Source organism: Oncorhynchus masou, chromosome 3 (assembly GCF_036934945.1).
Source record: "Oncorhynchus masou masou isolate Uvic2021 chromosome 3, UVic_Omas_1.1, whole genome shotgun sequence".
Lineage (NCBI taxonomy): Eukaryota > Metazoa > Chordata > Actinopteri > Salmoniformes > Salmonidae > Oncorhynchus > Oncorhynchus masou.
In genome coordinates this window covers 13,770,206-13,789,885 of record NC_088214.1, presented here as the reverse complement: position 1 = coordinate 13,789,885, position 19,680 = coordinate 13,770,206, and the positions used below count along the sequence as shown (strand labels likewise).

The following is a 19,680-nucleotide window of genomic DNA, read 5'->3' as shown; positions in this document are numbered from 1 at the left end:
TTTTAACCCCCCACCCCCCTGCCTCTCTTACCCCATACAGTTCCAGGTGACGTCAGAGCATGCTCTGTTCTCCTGTTCGGTGGTGGATGTGTTCTCTCAGCTCAACCAGAGCTTTGAGATCATACGCAAGTTAGAGTGTCCTGACCCCCAGATCGTAGGCAACTACATGAAGAGATTCGCCAAGGTACCACCCTTAGGCCTTACCAATATGGCCAACAATAACACTGATATGGTTAGATGATGCAGAAGATGCTTATTCAGATGATAAACATCTCTCTCTCTGTATATCTCTCTCTGTATCTCTCTCTCTCTCTCTCTCTCTCTCTCTCTCTCTCTCTCTCTCTCTCTCTCTCTCTCTCTCTCTCTCTCTCTCTCTCTCTCTCTCTCTCTCTCTCTCTCTCAGACCATTGGGAACGTTCTGCTGTCCTATGCTGAGATCATTTCCAAAGAGTTCCCTAAACAATGTGGGAACAAAGAGAAAGAGAAAGTGGTAGGTTAGGGAAACTGCATGTGTGTAAGGGCAGGAGTGTTTGATTAGCTGAATGTGGTCTAAAGGGAGAAGCTGGACTGGCTCCCAGGGGAACGAAGTCTCCCAAAGGACTGACTCATCTATAGTCAACACTCACTGAGCCTCTGTCTGTCTGTCTGTCTGTCTGTCTGTCTGTCTCAGCAAGATACAAATTATCTCTCTCTGCTCATATCCGCAAGATACAGAGAGATATGTCAAATATGATCTGTCCTTATTTGTGTCTTCTTCAGCCCTGCATCATCATGAATAACATCCAACAGCTTAGAGTGCAGCTGGAGAAGATGTTTGAGGCCATGGGAGGCAAAAATGTGAGTCTGTCAACGTCCACGTCCATCACTCAAACCTCTATGAGCCATCACTCAGACCTCTATGAGTCATCCCTCAGACCTCTATGAGCCATCACTCAGACCTCTATGAGCCATCACTCAGACCTCTATGAGCCATCACTCAGACCTCTATGAGCCATCACTCAGACCTCTATGAGCCATCACACAAACCATATTGTAAAAATACATACCTACAATGTAATTACACTGTACCTACAGTATGTCATTTACTAAATACATGTATATAGGACACTTCCTGCTATGTAAATAAATGTATTAAGGACACTTACTTCCTGCCTCCAGCTGAACGTGGAGGCCAGTGACTTCCTGAAGGACCTGCAATTAAAGCTCAACAACGTCATGGACGACCTTAGTAGGATCTTTGCCGTCAGGTGTGTGTGCGTGTGTGTTCGTGTGTGTTTGTGTGTGGGTATGTGAGGACTTGTTTAGTTGAAACATGGCGCTTTCAGGGTTGTATTCATTAGGACATGCAATGGAAAACGTTTTGGAACTCCCTCTTTCAATCAGCTTTCTTCCGCTTTGTGCCTAATGAATACTACCCAGAGTTGTGGGTTTTGATCGTTGTCTGTGTGTCTGTCTGTATATAGTTTTCAGCCCCAGATTGAGGAAAATGTAAAGCAGATGGGAGATATCTTGGGCCAGGTGAAGGGACAGACTGTTACAGACAACAACAGCGTGGCCGGGGATGCAGACAACGTCCTGCAGCCCATCATGGACTTCCTCGACACCAAGTGAGACACAGAGACCGAGCCGTGCACACACACACACACACACACACACACACACACACACACACACACACACACACACACACACACACACACACAAACCACACACACACACACCACACAAACCACACACACACACCACACAAACCACACACACACCACACACACCACACAAACACACACACACACACACACACACACACACCACACACATACACACACACACACACACACACACACAGAAGTATCTCGACAAATCATTTCTGTATGGACCTTGCTTTGTGCATTGTCATGCTGAAACGGGAAATGGCCTTCCCCAAACTGTTGCCACAGAGTTGGAAGTACATAATCGTCTATAATGTCATTGCATGCTGTGACATTAAGATTTCCCTTCACTTTAACTAAGAGTCCTAGCCCGAACCGTGAAAAAAAGCCCAGACCATTACCTTTCCATCCCCAAACTTTACAGTTGGCACTATGCATTGGGGCTGGTAGCGTTCTGCTGGCATCCACCAAACCCAGATTTGTGTGTCGGACTGCCAGATGGCAAAATGTGATTCATCACTCCAGAGAACGCGTTTCCACTGCTCCAGAGTCCAACTTTACTCCACTCCAGCCGACGCTTGGCATTGAGCATGGTGATCTTAGCCTTGTGTGTGGCTGCTCGGCCATGGAAACCCATTTCATGAAACTCCTGACGAACAGTTCTTGTGCTGAAGTTGCTTCCAGAGGCAGTTTGGAACTCAGTAGTGAGTGTTACAATCGAGGACAGAGGATTTTTAGACGCTACGTGCTTCAGCACTTGCCTGTCCCGTTCAGTGAGCTTGTGTGGCCTACCACTCGCGGCTGAGCCATTGTTGCTCCTAGAAATTTCCACTTCATATTAATTAGCTGCGCTTACAGTTGACCGGGACAGCTCTAGCAGGGCAGACATTTGACGAACTGACTTGTTGGAAAGATGCTATCCTATGACTGTGCCACGTTGAAAGTCACTAAGCCAATGTTTGTCTATGGAGACTGCATGTCTGTGTGCTAAATTTTATACACCAGCAAAGGGTGTGGCTGAAATAGCGGAATGCATAAATTTGAAGGGGTGTCTACAGCCCTAACGCTAACTACTATCCCCAGCCCTAACGCTAACAACTAGCCCCAGCTCTAACGCTAACTAATAGCCCCGGCTCTAACGCTAACTACTAGCCCCGGCCCTAACGCTAACTACTAGCCCCGGTCCTAACCCTAACTACTAGTCCTGGCCCTAACCCTAACTACTAGCCCCGGCTCTAACCCTAGCTACTAGCCCCAGCCCTAACGCTAACTACTAGCCCCAGCCCTAACGCTAACAACTAGCCGAAGCCCTTATGCTAACTACTAGCCCCGGCCCTAACGCTAACTACTAGCCCCGGCCCTAACACTAAATACTAGCCCCATCCCTAACGCTAACAACTATCCCCAGCCCTAACCCTAACTACTAGCCCCAGCCCTTATGCTAACTACTAGCCCCAGCCCTAACACTAACTACTAGCCCCAGCCCTAACGCTAACCTTAATCCTTGTCTTAACCTTAAACTTAACTCTTACACTAGCCCTAACCTTAACCCTTATTCTAACCCTAACCATATTTAGCAAGCAGTTGCTTATCAACAGATACTTTGTTGATAGTCCATCTTTTGATGTTAGCTGGTCATACTATCTGGACTATCCAAACAATTGTGACCCCATTCATTTCCTCACTTTTTGCTACTTTTATCAGTACGGTCTAGCTTAATAGATGTATCTATAACAGTCAATCCATACTTTTTGTCAGTAACCTGACAAAGAAAACTCATTAACATATTTCATTGACAATCGTGTCACCTTCCACCCTTGTCTTGACAAGCTGGTAAGGTAGAGCAGCTGTCTCATCTGGTAAAGTAGAGCAGCTGTCTCGTCTGGTAAAGTAGAGCAGCTGTCTCATCTGGTAAAGTAGAGCAGCTGTCACGTCTGGTAAAGTAGAGCAGCTGTCTCATCTGGTAAAGTAGAGCAGCTGTCTCATCTGGTAAAGTAGACAGCTGTCTCATCTGGTAAAGTAGAGCAGCCGTCTCGTCTGGTAAAGTAGAGCAGCCGTCTCGTCTGGTAAAGTAGAGCAGCCGTCTCATCTGGTAAAGTAGAGCAGCTGTCTCGTCTGGTAAAGTAGAGCAGCTGTCTCGTCTGGTAAAGTAGGCAGCCGTCTCATCTGGTAGAGTAGAGCAGCTGTCTCGTCTGGTAAAGTAGAGCAGCTGTCTCGTCTGGTAAAGTAGAGCAGCTGTCTCATCTGGTAAAGTAGAGCAGCTGTCTCGTCTGGTAAAGTAGAGCAGCTGTCTCGTCTGGTAAAGTAGAGCAGCCGTCTCATCTGGTAAAGTAGAGCAGCTGTCTCGTCTGGTAAAGTAGAGCAGCTGTCTCGTCTGGTAAAGTAGGCAGCCGTCTCATCTGGTAGAGTAGAGCAGCTGTCTCGTCTGGTAAAGTAGAGCAGCTGTCTCGTCTGGTAAAGTAGAGCTGCTGTCTCATCTGGTAAAGTAGAGCAGCTGTCTCGTCTGGTAAAGTAGAGCAGCTGTCTCATCTGGTAAAGTAGAGCAGCCGTCTCATCTGGTAAAGTAGAGCAGCTGTCTCGTCTGGTAAAGTAGAGCAGCTGTCTCATCTGGTAAAGTAGAGCAGCTGTCTCATCTGGTAAAGTAGACAGCTGTCTCATCTGGTAAAGTAGAGCAGCCGTCTCGTCTGGTAAAGTAGAGCAGCTGTCTCGTCTGGTAAAGTAGAGCAGCTGTCTCGTCTGGTAAAGTAGAGCAGCCGTCTCGTCTGGTAAAGTAGAGCAGCTGTCTCGTCTGGTAAAGTAGAGCAGCTGTCTCGTCTGGTAAAGTAGGCAGCCGTCTCATCTGGTAGAGTAGAGCAGCTGTCTCGTCTGGTAAAGTAGAGCAGCTGTCTCGTCTGGTAAAGTAGAGCAGCTGTCTCGTCTGGTAAAGTAGAGCAGCTGTCTCATCTGGTAAAGTAGAGCAGCTGTCTCATCTGGTAAAGTAGAGCAGCCGTCTCATCTGGTAAAGTAGAGCAGCTGTCTCGTCTGGTAAAGTAGACAGCTGTCTCATCTGGTAAAGTAGAATAGCTGTCTCGTCTGGTAAAGTAGACAGCTGTCTCGTCTGGTAAAGTAGAGCAGCCGTCTCATCTGGTAAAGTAGAGCAGCCGTCTCATCTGGTAAAGTAGAGCAGCTGTCTCATCTGGTAAAGTAGACAGCTGTCTCATCTGGTAAAGTAGACAGCTGTCTCATCTGGTAAAGTAGAGCAGCCGTCTCGTCTGGTAAAGTAGAGCAGCTGTCTCGTCTGGTAAAGTAGAGCAGCTGTCTCGTCTGGTAAAGTAGAGCAGCTGTCTCGTCTGGTAAAGTAGAGCAGCCGTCTCGTCTGGTAAAGTAGAGCAGCCGTCTCGTCTGGTAAAGTAGAGCAGCTGTCTCGTCTGGTAAAGTAGAGCAGCTGTCTCGTCTGGTAAAGTAGGCAGCCGTCTCATCTGGTAAGTAGAGCAGCTGTCTCGTCTGGTAAAGTAGAGCAGCTGTCTCGTCTGGTAAAGTAGAGCAGCTGTCTCGTCTGGTAAAGTAGAGCAGCTGTCTCATCTGGTAAAGTAGAGCAGCTGTCTCATCTGGTAAAGTAGAGCAGCCGTCTCATCTGGTAAAGTAGAGCAGCTGTCTCGTCTGGTAAAGTAGACAGCTGTCTCATCTGGTAAAGTAGAATAGCTGTCTCGTCTGGTAAAGTAGACAGCTGTCTCGTCTGGTAAAGTAGAGCAGCCGTCTCATCTGGTAAAGTAGAGCAGCCGTCTCATCTGGTAAAGTAGAGCAGCTGTCTCGTCTGGTAAAGTAGAGCAGCTGTCTCGTCTGGTAAAGTAGAGCAGCCGTCTCATCTGGTAAAGTAGAGCAGCTGTCTCGTCTGGTAAAGTAGAGCAGCTGTCTCGTCTGGTAAAGTAGACAGCCGTCTCGTCTGGTGCCCTGATAGAAGGATGCGGGTTGAGAGTCAGAAGCAGGTCAGGCTGTGAATGTGATGTAAGGGTGACACAGTCACAACAATATTGGAGTTGGCCTGAAAAAGCTTGTAGCAATACAATCACAGTGAGGTTTTGGAACATATGATTGTTGCTGCAAATTGGACAACCTGAGGGGATGGTGTTCAGCAGATGTTATATCCACGTACATATCTATATAGTCGTTTCAATGGGAGAAACAAAGGGTTTTTCCAGTGTACATCAAGGAAAACCCGTGATGTTAAACTGTAAGGGATTTGTTATACTGATGCTAAGGAAAGTGGTGAATAATTCATTACAAATAAACAGTTTTAAAGTTGGTTGGCTGTAGATGGTTTCTGCAATCTGTTGAAGATTAAAAAACACACACACACTCCCCCTACCCCTCTCTCTCTTCTTCTGCATGGGTATACTAAGATGTATTCTCTCCTCTCTAGTCTGTCGCTGTTTGCTAAGATCTGTGAGAAGACTGTGCTGAAGAGAGTGCTGAAGGAACTGTGGAAACTGGTCATTAACACTATGGAGAAAAGCATTGTGCTTCCCCCGTTCACAGACCAGTCGGTGAGTAACACACACACGTACACACACATTTCCTTATGTCTAAAAACCTGAGCATAATTCTCTTCATTACATTCTCTCTGCTTCCAGTCATTACAAATTATTTTCAATGGTATAATACAGTATCTACCATTAATTTATAAATATGAAGTTGTGAACGTACTCTGGCAAGAATAAGATGTAGAGGATTCAATGGTTACTTCTTGGTTGTTGATTTGTTGAGATGGGCCTGTGCAGTTTCACTGACCCCCTCTCTCTCGCCATCGCCCCACCCTCTCCTCCTCAGGTTATAGTAAGTACTGTGTGTGTTTGTGTGTGTGTGTGTGTGTGTGTGTGTGTGTGTGTGTGTGTGTGTGTGTGTGTGTGTGTGTGTGTGTGTGTGTGTGTGTGTGTGTGTGTGTGTGTGTGTGTGTGTGTGTGTGTGTGTGTGTGTGTGTGTGTGCGCGCTCGCGTGAATGTGTGTGTGTTTCTCCCTGTATGATGTCTGTCAGCACGGACACACGGAGTCCTCTGCTACCTGTGACATCACTCCTCTTGTCCCCCATGCTACTCAGTGTAACCCCCTCCCTGTCTCAGATTTATTCCCAGCCCCTGGCCTACCTTTAAACTCCAGAAGGATTGGGTTGTTGTAAGCAGTAAGGCTAACACCTATCCACTCCCTCCAGATCTACATGAGTGACTAGTGGATAGGAGGAGAGGGCTTGATTTGAGTGCATTGTATAGTGTCATTATCAAATCTTGTCTGTATGTTAGAAATGAGCATGGTGCACGGCTGAGCCATGGAATACCTGACCTGGTGCCACTGGAATACAGCACCTTTCCTCCCCGTTAGTCCCCTTTCTCCCCTTTCTCCTCTTCCTGTCCCCTTTCTCCTCTTCCTCCCCTCCTTAGTCCCCTTTCTCCTCTTCCTCCCCTCCTTAGTCCCCTTTCTCCTCTTCCTCCCCTCCTTAGTCCCCTTTCTCCTCTTCCTCCCCTCCTTTACCTGTCTCATATTTTTCTCCTTGTCACGTTTTTCTTTTAGAAGGAATGTGTCCTTCCACTACAGTGTTGCCTGTATGTTGAATGGATTGGAGGTTACCACACAATCCCCTACTGGATTTCAAACCTCTCCTGCACATGTCTTTTTCCACCATTCTTTATTGTGATATGTTTAACTACATGTATGTGTAATTTGTACTCTCCTCATCTTCTTCAAACAACTCTCCCCCTCCTCATGCTCCGCTCTCTGCACCACCTCCCCAACCCAATTCCCCCTCTTCTTTCACCACCATCATCCTTATCTCACTCTCTGTCACTCCCTCTCACTCTCTGTCACTCCCTCTCACTCCCTCTCTCTCTCTCTCTCTCCCTCTCACTCCCTCTCACTCCCTCTCACTCTCTCTCACTCTCTCTCTCTCCCTCTCACTCTCTCTCACTCTCTGTCACTCCCTCTCACTCCCTCTCACTCTCTGTCACTCCCTCTCACTCTCTCTCACTCTCTGTCACTCTCTCTCTCTCCATCACAGGGCACTCAGATGATCTTTAATGCAGCTAAGGAGTTGGGTCAGCTTTCTAAGCTCAAGGTAATGATGATGACATATTAGGATGAGTTCCTTTATGATGAAGCATTAGGATGAGTTCCTTTATGATGACACATTAGGATGAGTTCCTTCATGATGACACATTAGGATAAGTTCCTTTATGATGACACATTAGGATAAGTTCCTTTATGATGACACATTAGGATGAGTTCCTTTATGATGACACATTAGGATAAGTTCCTTTATGATGACACATTAGGATAAGTTCCTTTATGATGACACATTAGGATGAGTTCCTTTATGATGACACATTAGGATGAGTTCCTTTATGATGACGCATTAGGATAAGTTCCTTTATGATGACACATTAGGATGAGTTCCTTTATGATGACGCATTAGAATGAGTTCCTTTATGATGACGCATTAGGATGAGTTCCTTTATGATGACGCATTAGGATGAGTTCCTTTATGATGACACATTAGAATGAGTTCCTTTATGTTGACACATTAGGATGAGTTCCTTTATGATGACGCATTAGGATGAGTTCCTTTATGATGACACATTAGAATGAGTTCCTTTATGATGACACATTAGAATGAGTTCCTTTATGATGACACATTAGGATGAGTTCCTTTATGATGACACATTAGGATGAGTTCCTTTATGATGACGCATTAGAATGAGTTCCTTTATGATGACGCATTAGAATGAGTTCCTTTATGATGACACATTAGAATGAGTTCCTTTATGATGACACATTAGGATGAGTTCCTTTCTTGATTTGTACAGCATGTTTCATATAAAATGCAGTCCTGGGGTGTATTGTGTCGTATTATCTACATTGTTACATGCACTCTGTTGTCTGTTTCCCGGTACACTGCAGGAGCACATTGTGAGAGAGGAGGCCAAGGCTCTCTCCCCTAAACAGTGTGCCATCATAGAGCTGGCATTGGACACCATTAAGGTACCGTATACCACATGTACAGTATGTATAATGTGTACTATGCAGTAAATAATAAGTCTGCTACTGTATGATGCTTCATAACTTATTATAAGCATGTCCGAGCCTTTGTGATGTCTTATAACAAGGGTTATACTATGTTACATCTCTCTAAGGATAAATAACACTGCCTGTTAACCTCTGCCCCTGCAGCAATACTTCCATGCGGGTGGTGTGGGCCTGAAGAAGACGTTCCTGGAGAAGAGTCCTGACCTGAAGTCTCTGCACTACGCCCTGTCCCTCTACACACAACACACTGACAAGCTCATCAGGAAGTTTGTCCTTTCACAAAACGCTCAGGGTACGTCACAGCCTCTGTCTCTGTCTGTCTGGCTAGAGGTCTGTCTGTCTGGCTAGTGGTCTGTCTGTCTGGCTAGTAGTGGTCTGTCTGTCTGGCTAGTAGTGGTCTGTCTGTCTGGCTAGAGGTCTGTCTGTCTGGCTAGTAGTGGTCTGTCTGTCTGGCTAGTAGTGGTCTGTCTGTCTGGCTAGTAGAGGTCAATCTGTCTGGCTAGTAGTGGTCTGTCTGTCTGGCTAGTAGTCGTCTGTCTGTCTGGCTAGTAGTGGTCTGTCTGTCTGGCTAGAGGTCTGTCTGTCTGGCTAGTGGTCTGTCTGTCTGGCTAGTAGTGGTCTGTCTGTCTGGCTAGTAGTGGTCTGTCTGTCTGGCTAGAGGTCTGTCTGTCTGGCTAGAGGTCTGTCTGTCTGGCTAGAGGTCTGTCTGTCTGGCTAGTAGTGGTCTGTCTGTCTGGCTAGTAGTGGTCTGTCTGTCTGGCTAGTAGTGGTCTGTCTGTCTGGCTAGTAGTGGTCTGTCTGTCTGGCTAGTAGTGGTCTGTCTGTCTGGCTAGAGGTCTGTCTGTCTGGCTAGTGGTCTGTCTGTCTGGCTAGTAGTGGTCTGTCTGTCTGGCTAGTAGAGGTCTGTCTGTCTGGCTAGTAGTGGTCTGTCTGTCTGGCTAGTAGTCGTCTGTCTGTCTGGCTAGTAGTGGTCTGTCTGTCTGGCTAGAGGTCTGTCTGTCTGGCTAGTGGTCTGTCTGTCTGGCTAGTAGTGGTCTGTCTGTCTGGCTAGTAGTGGTCTGTCTGTCTGGCTAGAGGTCTGTCTGTCTGGCTAGAGGTCTGTCTGTCTGGCTAGAGGTCTGTCTGTCTGGCTAGTAGTGGTCTGTCTGTCTGGCTAGTAGTGGTCTGTCCGTCTGGCTAGTAGTGGACTGTCTGTCTGGCTAGTGGTCTGTCTGTCTGGCTAGTGGTCTGTCTGTCTGGCTAGAGGTCTGTCTGTCTGGCTAGTAGTGGTCTGTCTGTCTGGCTAGTAGTGGTCTGTCTGTCTGGCTAGTGGTCTGTCTGTCTGGCTAGTGGTCTGTCTGTCTGGCTAGAGGTCTGTCTGTCTGGCTAGAGGTCTGTCTGGCTAGTGGTCTGTCTGTCTGGCTAGTAGTGGTCTGTCTGTCTGGCTAGTAGTGGTCTGTCTGTCTGGCTAGAGGTCTGTCTGTCTGGCTAGTGGTCTGTCTGTCTGGCTAGTAGTGGTCTGTCTGTCTGGCTAGTAGTGGTCTGTCTGTCTGGCTAGAGGTCTGTCTGTCTGGCTAGTGGTCTGTCTGTCTGGCTAGTAGTGGTCTGTCTGTCTGGCTAGAGGTCTGTCTGTCTGGCTAGTGGTCTGTCTGTCTGGCTAGTAGTGGTCTGTCTGTCTGGCTAGTAGAGGTCAGTCTGTCTGGCTAGTAGTGGTCTGTCTGTCTGGCTAGTAGTGGTCTGTCTGTCTGGCTAGTAGTCGTCTGTCTGTCTGGCTAGTAGTGGTCTGTCTGTCTGGCTAGTAGTGGTCTGTCTGTCTGGCTAGTAGTGGTCTGTCTGTCTGGCTCATAGTGGTCTGTCTGTCTGGCTAGAGGTCTGTCTGTCTGGCTAGAGGTCTGTCTGTCTGGCTAGAGGTCTGTCTGTCTGGCTAGTGGTCTGTCTGTCTGGTTAGTAGTGGTCTGTCTGTCTGGCTAGTAGTGGTCTGTCTGTCTGGCTAGTGGTCTGTCTGTCTGGCTAGTGGTCTGTCTGTCTGGCTAGAGGTCTGTCTGTCTGGCTAGTAGTGGTCTGTCTGTCTGGCTAGTAGTGGTCTGTCTGTCTGGCTAGAGGTCTGTCTGTCTGGCTAGTGGTCTGTCTGTCTGGCTAGAGGTCTGTCTGTCTGGCTAGAGGTCTGTCTGTCTGGCTAGTGGTCTGTCTGTCTGGCTAGTAGTGGTCTGTCTGTCTGGCTAGTAGTGGTCTGTCTGTCTGGCTAGAGGTCTGTCTGTCTGGCTAGTGGTCTGTCTGTCTGGCTAGTAGTGGTCTGTCTGTCTGGCTAGTAGAGGTCAGTCTGTCTGGCTAGTAGTGGTCTGTCTGTCTGGCTAGTAGTGGTCTGTCTGTCTGGCTAGTAGTGGTCTGTCTGTCTGGCTAGAGGTCTGTCTGTCTGGCTAGTGGTCTGTCTGTCTGGCTAGTAGTGGTCTGTCTGTCTGGCTAGTAGTGGTCTGTCTGTCTGGCTAGTAGTGGTCTGTCTGTCTGGCTAGAGGTCTGTCTGTCTGGCTAGAGGTCTGTCTGTCTGGCTAGAGGTCTGTCTGTCTGGCTAGTGGTCTGTCTGTCTGGCTAGTAGTGGTCTGTCTGTCTGGCTAGTGGTCTGTCTGTCTGGCTAGTAGTGGTCTGTCTGTCTGGCTAGAGGTCTGTCTGTCTGGCTAGTGGTCTGTCTGTCTGGCTAGTAGTGGTCTGTCTGTCTGGCTAGTAGTGGTCTGTCTGTCTGGCTAGTAGTGGTCTGTCTGTCTGGCTAGAGGTCTGTCTGTCTGGCTAGTAGTGGTCTGTCTGGCTAGTAGTGGTCTCTCTGGCTAGTAGTGGTCTCTCTGTCTGGCTAGTAGTGGTCTGTCTGTCTGGCTAGTGGTGGTCTGTCTGTCTGGCTAGTGGTCAGGTTGGCTGTCTGGCTAGTAGTGGTCTGTCTGTCTGGCTAGTAGTGGTCTCTCTGTCTGGCTAGTAGTGGTCTGTCTGTCTGGCTAGTAGTGGTCTGTCTGTCTGGCTAGTAGTGGTCTGTCTGTCTGGCTAGTGGTGGTCTGTCTGTCTGGCTAGTGGTCAGGTTGGCTGTCTGGCTAGTAGTGGTCTGTCTGTCTGGCTAGTAGTGGTCTCTCTGTCTGGCTAGTAGTGGTCTGTCTGTCTGGCTAGTAGTGGTCTCTCTGTCTGGCTAGTAGTGGTCTGTCTGTCTGGCTAGTGGTGGTCTGTCTGTCTGGCTAGTGGTCAGGTTGGCTGTCTGGCTAGTAGTGGTCTGTCTGTCTGGCTAGTAGTGGTCTCTCTGTCTGGCTAGTAGTGGTCTGTCTGTCTGGCTAGTGGTGGTCTGTCTGTCTGGCTAGTAGTGGTCTCTCTGTCTGGCTAGTAGTGGTCTCTCTGTCTGGCTAGTAGTGGTCTCTCTGTCTGGCTAGTAGTGGTCTGTCTGTCTGGCTAGTGGTGGTCTGTCTGTCTGGCTAGTGGTCAGGTTGGCTGTCTGGCTAGCCCGTCTGTTTGGCTAGTGGGCTCGCTGGCTGTGTGTCTGATCTATTTTTTAATGCTAACTGTCATTGTGAAATGTGTTAAAAGAATACATCCTACTTTTTTATTATTATTTAACAAGGCAAGTCAGTTAAGAACAAATTCTTATTTTCAATGACAGCCTAGGAACAGTGGGGCAGAATGACAGATTTGTACCTTGTCAGCTCGGGGGTTTGAACTTGCAACCTTCTGGTTACTAGTCCAACGCTCTAACCACTAGGCTACACTGCCGCCCCAAACTGAGGTGTCTTCTCTCCTCTCTCTCTGCTAGTCCATGGAGGGAAGGGGGTCAGGTATACCCTCAATGAAGACACATTACCAGAAAAGGGTAAGTGCCCGTGACCATGCATACCCCCACCCTCCCCTCAATTTCTTCCTCCCTCTCCGTCTCTCTACACCTGTCCATTTTAAACATGTGTTTTCAGGAGAATTACGCTCAATTAGTGAATTACAGTCTTGTCTGCAATCCTGTAGCTTGATCTTAACCCTGGTATTAAACCTTGCTCAGCTAAGCCCTGCTCATCTCATTACTAAGAGATGTGTGTATATGTGTGTGTGTTTTAGTACCAATCGTTCCGTTCCGAGCAGAACCCCTGTTGTTTTTCTAAACAGGTTCGATCCCCCAAAAAGTACCAATTCATAGAGCTGATTTTCCTTCATTTTTAAACTTGTGAAATCAACACCATTTTTACATTAAGCTCAGAACTATCCAAATGTGTCACACACACACACACACACACACACACACACACACACACACACACACACACACACACACACACACACACACACACACACACACACACACACACACACACACACAGAGAGGGAGAGTGCAGCCAGACTTGTCAGCCTGTCTTTGGTGTCAGAGGGATTTGGTCAACAGCAGTGATCTCAACTCTGTGTGTCTGATGTGGTGGTTAACTCTTGACCTCTGGCAGGGTCAGGAGTGGAGGAGCCAATCGGAGAGGTGGTAATGCACGTGGAGATCTACACCCATCCCAACACTGGAGAACACAAGATCACTGTGAGAGGTGAGAGAGGAAGCGATGGAGGGAGGGGCTGGGGGGGGGGGGGTGAACGGGAGTGCATAAGGTAGGGGTGATGATGGGCTTTACATGCGTTCTAATTGCACTAGACTTGAGCTTCTTTGAAATGCACTACAAACTAGCTACATGTCATCTCTGCTCATCTTCTTCAAACAACCCTCCTCATGCATCTCTTTCTGCACCTCTTTCCCAACCCTCTTCCCCTCCTCTCTCATCAACCTTCTCTCTCTCTCTCGCTCAGTGATTGCTGCTAATGACATTAAGTGGCAGACCCAGGGGATATTTCGTCCCTTCGTGGAGGTCTACATCATTGGTCCCCACCTCACTGACAAAAAGAGGAAGCACGCCACCAAGTCCAAGAATAACAGCTGGTCGCCCAAGTTCAACGAGACCTTCCAGTAGTGAGTATATCAGGTTTCTGTCTGATGGGGGGGGGGGGTCTGTGTGTGTGTGTGCTATCTAACAAACCTCTCCTCTGTCTCCTCTCCAGTTCCTTGGGCAGTGAGTTGGGTCCGGAGGGCTATGAGCTGCAGGTGTGTGTGAAGGACTACTGCTTCGCCAGGGAGGACCGTACGGTGGGCATGGCCCTGATGCAGTTGAAGGACATGGCCTCCCGGGGCAGCATGACATGCTGGCTCCCCCTGGGGAAGAGGGTCCACATGGACGAGACGGGCCTGACGGTACTGAGGATCCTGTCCCAACGCAACAACGACGACGTGGCCAAAGAGTTTGTCAAGCTCAAGTCAGACCAGCGCTCTGCCGAGGAGGGACGGGCGAGCTGAGAGGGAGAGTAGAGATGGGCCTAGTTATCAAGATACTGATTTAGATATACAGACACACACACAGTTACTAATACAATACTGGCATGTTTATGTCATATAAACACATTCATGAACACACTAATCATCTCTAATCACATAATGATTATCAAATGTACACAAACACAGAGGTGACCTACAGTTCCTTTGAGCACCTGTCAATGAACCAATCAATTTATCAATCCATTTCTACTGCTCTCTCTCTCATTATCTCTCTTTCACTCTTGCATATTACACATTTTATATATATTTAATGCAGAAATGTGAGAAACAAATATCACCTGATGAGTTATGGTGGAGTTATAGAGACAAATGACTTTGCACTTTGACCTCTCGGCATGTTCAAGAGAGCAGCCCTAAACCCCAACTCTTACTTCTCCGTCTGTTCCTAGTAGTCTGTCTGTGGGTTTATCAGTGTGTTGTTCTCTTTCGCTCTCTTTCCTTTTCTCTATGTTGTGCTCAGTCTTCCTGTCATGTGATGTGCTCTGGGTAGAAGTAGACCTCAGTGACAGATCTAGGATCAGCTTACACAGTTGTCCTGGCTTTCCCTGTTGGGGAGAGGGAAATGTAACATTGATCTTAGATCAGCGTCTGGGTGCAGCTTCATCCTACCTCGTGTGATGATGTACTTCCTGCATGTTGAACCCAATTCTCAGAGAACACTGTGATTAATTAGCTGATACCACGGCAACAGCTGTACAGACCCCGCCCCCCACGGACACTTGACACCTTATACCTGTGTGCACGGTGCATATGACCTGGTATAATAAGGGTTAACATAATAATAACCTTTGTAACCATGAAGAAAACTACTATCCAGTAAAAAACTAAGTGAGGAAAGAAGAAAGTGCCGACGTTTGATATGAATGTGTATTTTGTAAGACAGGCCAGTCTTTCACAAGGGTTGAGGTGAGCCTCGGTTTGGATCAGAGTTGTTAGATGTTAGCGTGTTTGGAACACACCATATGGTCATGTTGTATATAGACACTGAGATGGTGCCGCAGACCCAAACATGTACCTTTTGAAGATGGTCTGCTCTTTTTACATACTCACCTACCCGAGCAATGGCCCTGGCCTGACATTACTGTAAAGGAGTAATACTAGCCAATAGATGGTTGATTCAACCCCTCATAAACACCCTTCTATGTTCCCTTGAAAGTGCACAAATACTGCAAAGGGCTACAGGACCAACAGACATAGACATTACATAGACACTGCCTGGTCACTTCTCCCGTCTGTGTCTGTGAGAATGTAATAAATATGTTTTCTGTGCTATGGGCCATAAGATAAAACGAACCCATAGGCCATTATACACAGTGAGCTCCAGAAGTATTGGGACAGAGGCACATGTTGTGTTGTTTTGGCTCTGGACTCCAGCACTTTGGATTTGAAATGATACAATGACTTTTCATTTAGAAACTTTTTGTACATAGTCCCCCCATTTTAAGGGACCAAAGGTATTGGGAGAAATTCACTTATATGGGTATTAAAGTAGTTAATATTTCAGTATTTGGTCCCACATTCCGTGCACGTAATGATTACATCACGCTTGTGACTCTACACATTTGTTGGATTCATTTGCATGTTTGTTTTGGTTGTGTTTCAGATTTCTACATGCTAACATCCCATGCTATTGTAGAGGTGAGAGGTTAGCATGTCTTGGGGGTATGATATTGTGTGTCTAACTTTCTCACTCATCATTATTCACAATTAATTCAGGATTATCCATAGCATCCACATTAATGTAGAAGTGTTTAGAAACATATCATTTTCTTATTTACAATAAAAGTGACTCTAAAATGAAACAATACATTATTTACCAATAATTTCTATTGGGCACAAAATTATCTGAAACAACCAAAACAAACCGCAAATGGATCCAACAAGCTTGTAGAGTCACAAGTTTGATGTAGACTTTGGGTACGAGGCATATGGGACCAAATACTACACTTTTGACTACTTTAATACATGTGAAAGTGAATTTGTCCCAATACTTTTTGTCATTTCTAAATGGTTCACCCGATATGGATGACAATATCTTAAAAGTAAAGCTGACAGTCTGCACTTTAACTTCATAGTCATTGTATCATTTAAAATCCAAAGTGCTGGAGTTCAGAGCCAAAACAACAACAAAATGTGTCACTGTCCCAATACTTCTGGCGCTCACTGTACACCATAAGGTCACTACAGAGCAACTGCATGGTTTCTCTGACTGCCTTTTCAATCATCTGTTTCTGTGTTTTTAAGGCAATACCTATTTGTCTGTTTTGACAATTTGGCCCTGCATTTTTCTGAGGATAAGTTTTAGCCCGTTTTGGAGTATGGCTGTGTGTATGTCTGTCTGTGTCCGTCTTTTCTGTCCTACCTGATTTCAGTGTTTATTTGTGGTACGTAGAGGCAAGCAATATAACCCCTAATCACTGGAAACCTGTGGCATGCCCAGGAATTCCAACTGCAATACCAAGGAGTGCAATGCCAATCCCACATTTTCATTGGACCACTGAGTGGGAAATTCCCTGTTATAATGGGCTCATCTCAATTTCCTTCTCATAGGACATGTGTGTGTTTTTCTTGGAATAGAGGGAAATACTTTGGGAATACTGTACATTGGAGAGAATGAATTTCAGCTTTTACATTAAGATCTCTCCTATCTGCTGTTCAGTCAGCTCCTGGTCTGACTTTTCCAGAGGATGACTTTGCAGAGATTGTGATGAATGGACCAACTCAAATGGACCAGCTAGTGTTTTTCAAAGACTTGTGTTGGCTAGTAGAAGTGTCAACGCCCAAGCCATCGTAGTAGTTTAATAATACCACATCAAGCCATCGTAGTAGTTTAATAATACCACACCAAGCCATCATAGTAGTTTTAATAATACCACACCAAGCCATCGTAGTAGTTTTAATAATACCACACCGAGCCATCGTAGTAGTTTAATAATACCACATCAAGCCATCGTAGTAGTTTAATAATACCACATCAAGCCATCGTAGTAGTTTAATAATACCACATCAAGCCATCGTAGTAGTTTAATAATACCACACCAAGCCATCGTAGTAGTTTAATAATACCACACCAAGCCATCGTAGTAGTTTAATAATACCACATCAAGCCATCGTAGTAGTTTAATAATACCACACCAAGCCATCGTAGTAGTTTAATAATACCACACCAAGCCATCGTAGTAGTTAAATTATACCACACCAAGCCATCTATATATCAACCACCCACTCAGCACCTAAAGATCTGTCGATGTGCCCGTGAGCAAGGCACATAAATCTAATTTGCTCCAGGGGCGCCCTACCCAACCCTTCCCGTTTTCAACTATGGGTGACTGTAAAACAACACATCTCACTGGCTCTCTCCAGTGTGTCACAATATAGTTTTTTATTATTTTTCTTTTTGACAATGCAAATGCCAGATGGGTGTTGGCACAACATGCTTGTATTGTGATGTTTGTGCTTGTTGTACATGAGTTTGAATCAACACTTTTCACAGCTAGAGCAACATGGACTGTGTCATGTTGCATTGTGGAGGGAGAGCTAATACATTGTTCTTTTTTTGTTTTTATCTTCTGAGCTTCTGTTTAACCAAAGGCAAGGCTTCTGAATGTCATTTCACATCACATGATCATGACAGCTGACAGTACTGCTAGTGGTGCTTCTGATAGTACATGTATGACTTCATTTAACTCCAAGAACCTGCTCTTTGTTACCACTCATAGAAAGACTGCACACACACGCACATATATACACACTAACATATGCGCAAGCACAAAAGGGCACACGTGAGATGACATGCATGCACGCCACCACATCTCCATGGAGACCAAGTGATGCCCACCCTGTGAATAAAAACAAACACCAGTGCATGAAGGGAAAATGAACTTTATCGTGCCAGCACGCGTCTCTTTGATGTTACCAATAATGGGATTTTTTTTTCTCTTTTCATTTGAATACCTATGTAATGATAATGAATTATAACATTTTATTTTTTAAAAGGCTTGTGAATACATACAAATATTTAACCAATATGAATGTAGCGTGTACACGGAATTCGCATGAGAGAATTATTTTCTACTGAGGATGTTTCTAATTTGTTTATTATCATTACGATTGATTGTTCTTTATCTAGAATGAAGGTGGGTTAGAATGCAGCCTGGTTGTGAACTGCTTCCTATTAAAAAGGCCATTTGTGTCCAACTGCAATTTTCTGTACTTTATTCTCTTCTCTATTAGAGCATATCTGATGCTCAGTAACCATGTAAAAACACATTGTCCTTCCTATGTATTGTCTTACTAAATCTACTGTTTCCAGAAGCTGTCTGCTGGAAACTACAGCTGCATCCCATCTAAAGCGGAGAGCTTAGGCAGTATGCACACCGCCCACCCCATCTAAAGCGGAGAGCTTAGGCAGTATGCACACCGCCCACCCCATCTAAAGCGGAGAGCTTAGGCAGTATGCACACCGCCCACCCCATCTAAAGCGGAGAGCTTAGGCAGTATGCACACCGCCCACCCCATCTAAAGCGGAGAGCTTAGGCAGTATGCACACCGCCCACCCCATCTAAAGCGGAGAGCTTAGGCAGTATGCACACCGCCCACCCCATCTAAAGCGGAGAGCTTAGGCAGTATGCACACCGCCCACCCCATCTAAAGCGGAGAGCTTAGGCAGTATGCACACCGCCCACCCCATCTAAAGCGGAGAGCTTAGGCAGTATGCACACCGCCCACCCCATCTAAAGCGGAGAGCTTAGGCGCCCACCCCATCTAAAGCGGAGAGCTTTGGCAGTATGCACACCGCCCACCCCATCTAAAGCGGAGAGCTTTGGCAGTATGCACACCGCCCACCCCATCTAAAGCGGAGAGCTTAGGCAGTATGCACACCGCCCACCCCATCTAAAGCGGAGAGCTTAGGCAGTATGCACACCGCCCACCCCATCTAAAGCGGAGAGCTTAGGCAGTATGCACACCGCCCACCCCATCTAAAGCGGAGAGCTTAGGCAGTATGCACACCGCCCATCCCATCTAAAGCGGAGAGCTTAGGCAGTATGCACACCGCCCACCCCATCTAAAGCGGAGAGCTTAGGCAGTATGCACACCGCCCACCCTGATCGTTCATAGCCCATGGTTGATATCTACTGCCACCATGTGGTGGAATGAGAGATGACAATGTGCCCAACTTGAGATTTCAAAAAGCTCACCCATATTTAAAAGCTACTCATTTCATTACCTTGAAAGCAGTCTATGGACATTCATGCTTCAGTTTTGATAAACATAGACCCTGTCCTCAATTTCCAAACCACCCCAAATAACCATTCTTAAAATGGCACGAGTGATGTATTTAAAGGGCAATGGTCATTCAGTACAGCACCATTCAATTGAAGGTTCCATTTTTCCTTTAAGTCAGTTAAGAAGAAATTCTTATTTTCAATGACGGCCTACGAACAGTGGGTTAACTGCCTGTTCAGGGGCAGAACGACACCCCTTTGTCAGCTCGTTGGTTGGAACTTGCAACCTTCTGGTTACTAGTCCAACGATCTAACCACTAGGCTACCCTTCCGCCCCTATTACACTATGCACTGAACGCAGTCCTGGTTCTGTAATTTCTGATAATTGCACCCACTGGTG

The 19,680-nt window shown here is 46.5% G+C and overlaps 1 protein-coding gene across 1 annotated transcript in view; it reads left to right on the top strand.

Moving 5' to 3' along the window:
• Positions 1–18,258, top strand: part of LOC135510634 (protein unc-13 homolog A-like) — a 103,608-nt gene extending 85,350 nt beyond the window's left edge. Inside the window, 13 exon segments of the mRNA XM_064931714.1 lie at positions 41–184; positions 404–490; positions 760–837; positions 1,159–1,247; positions 1,464–1,607; positions 6,049–6,172; positions 7,675–7,731; positions 8,574–8,654; positions 8,844–8,991; positions 12,457–12,513; positions 13,127–13,219; positions 13,476–13,635; positions 13,725–18,258. Coding sequence (XP_064787786.1) covers positions 41–184; positions 404–490; positions 760–837; positions 1,159–1,247; positions 1,464–1,607; positions 6,049–6,172; positions 7,675–7,731; positions 8,574–8,654; positions 8,844–8,991; positions 12,457–12,513; positions 13,127–13,219; positions 13,476–13,635; positions 13,725–14,016 — 1,554 coding nt within the window. The 3' untranslated portion in view covers positions 14,017–18,258.
• The last annotated feature ends 1,422 nt before the right edge of the window (positions 18,259–19,680 follow it).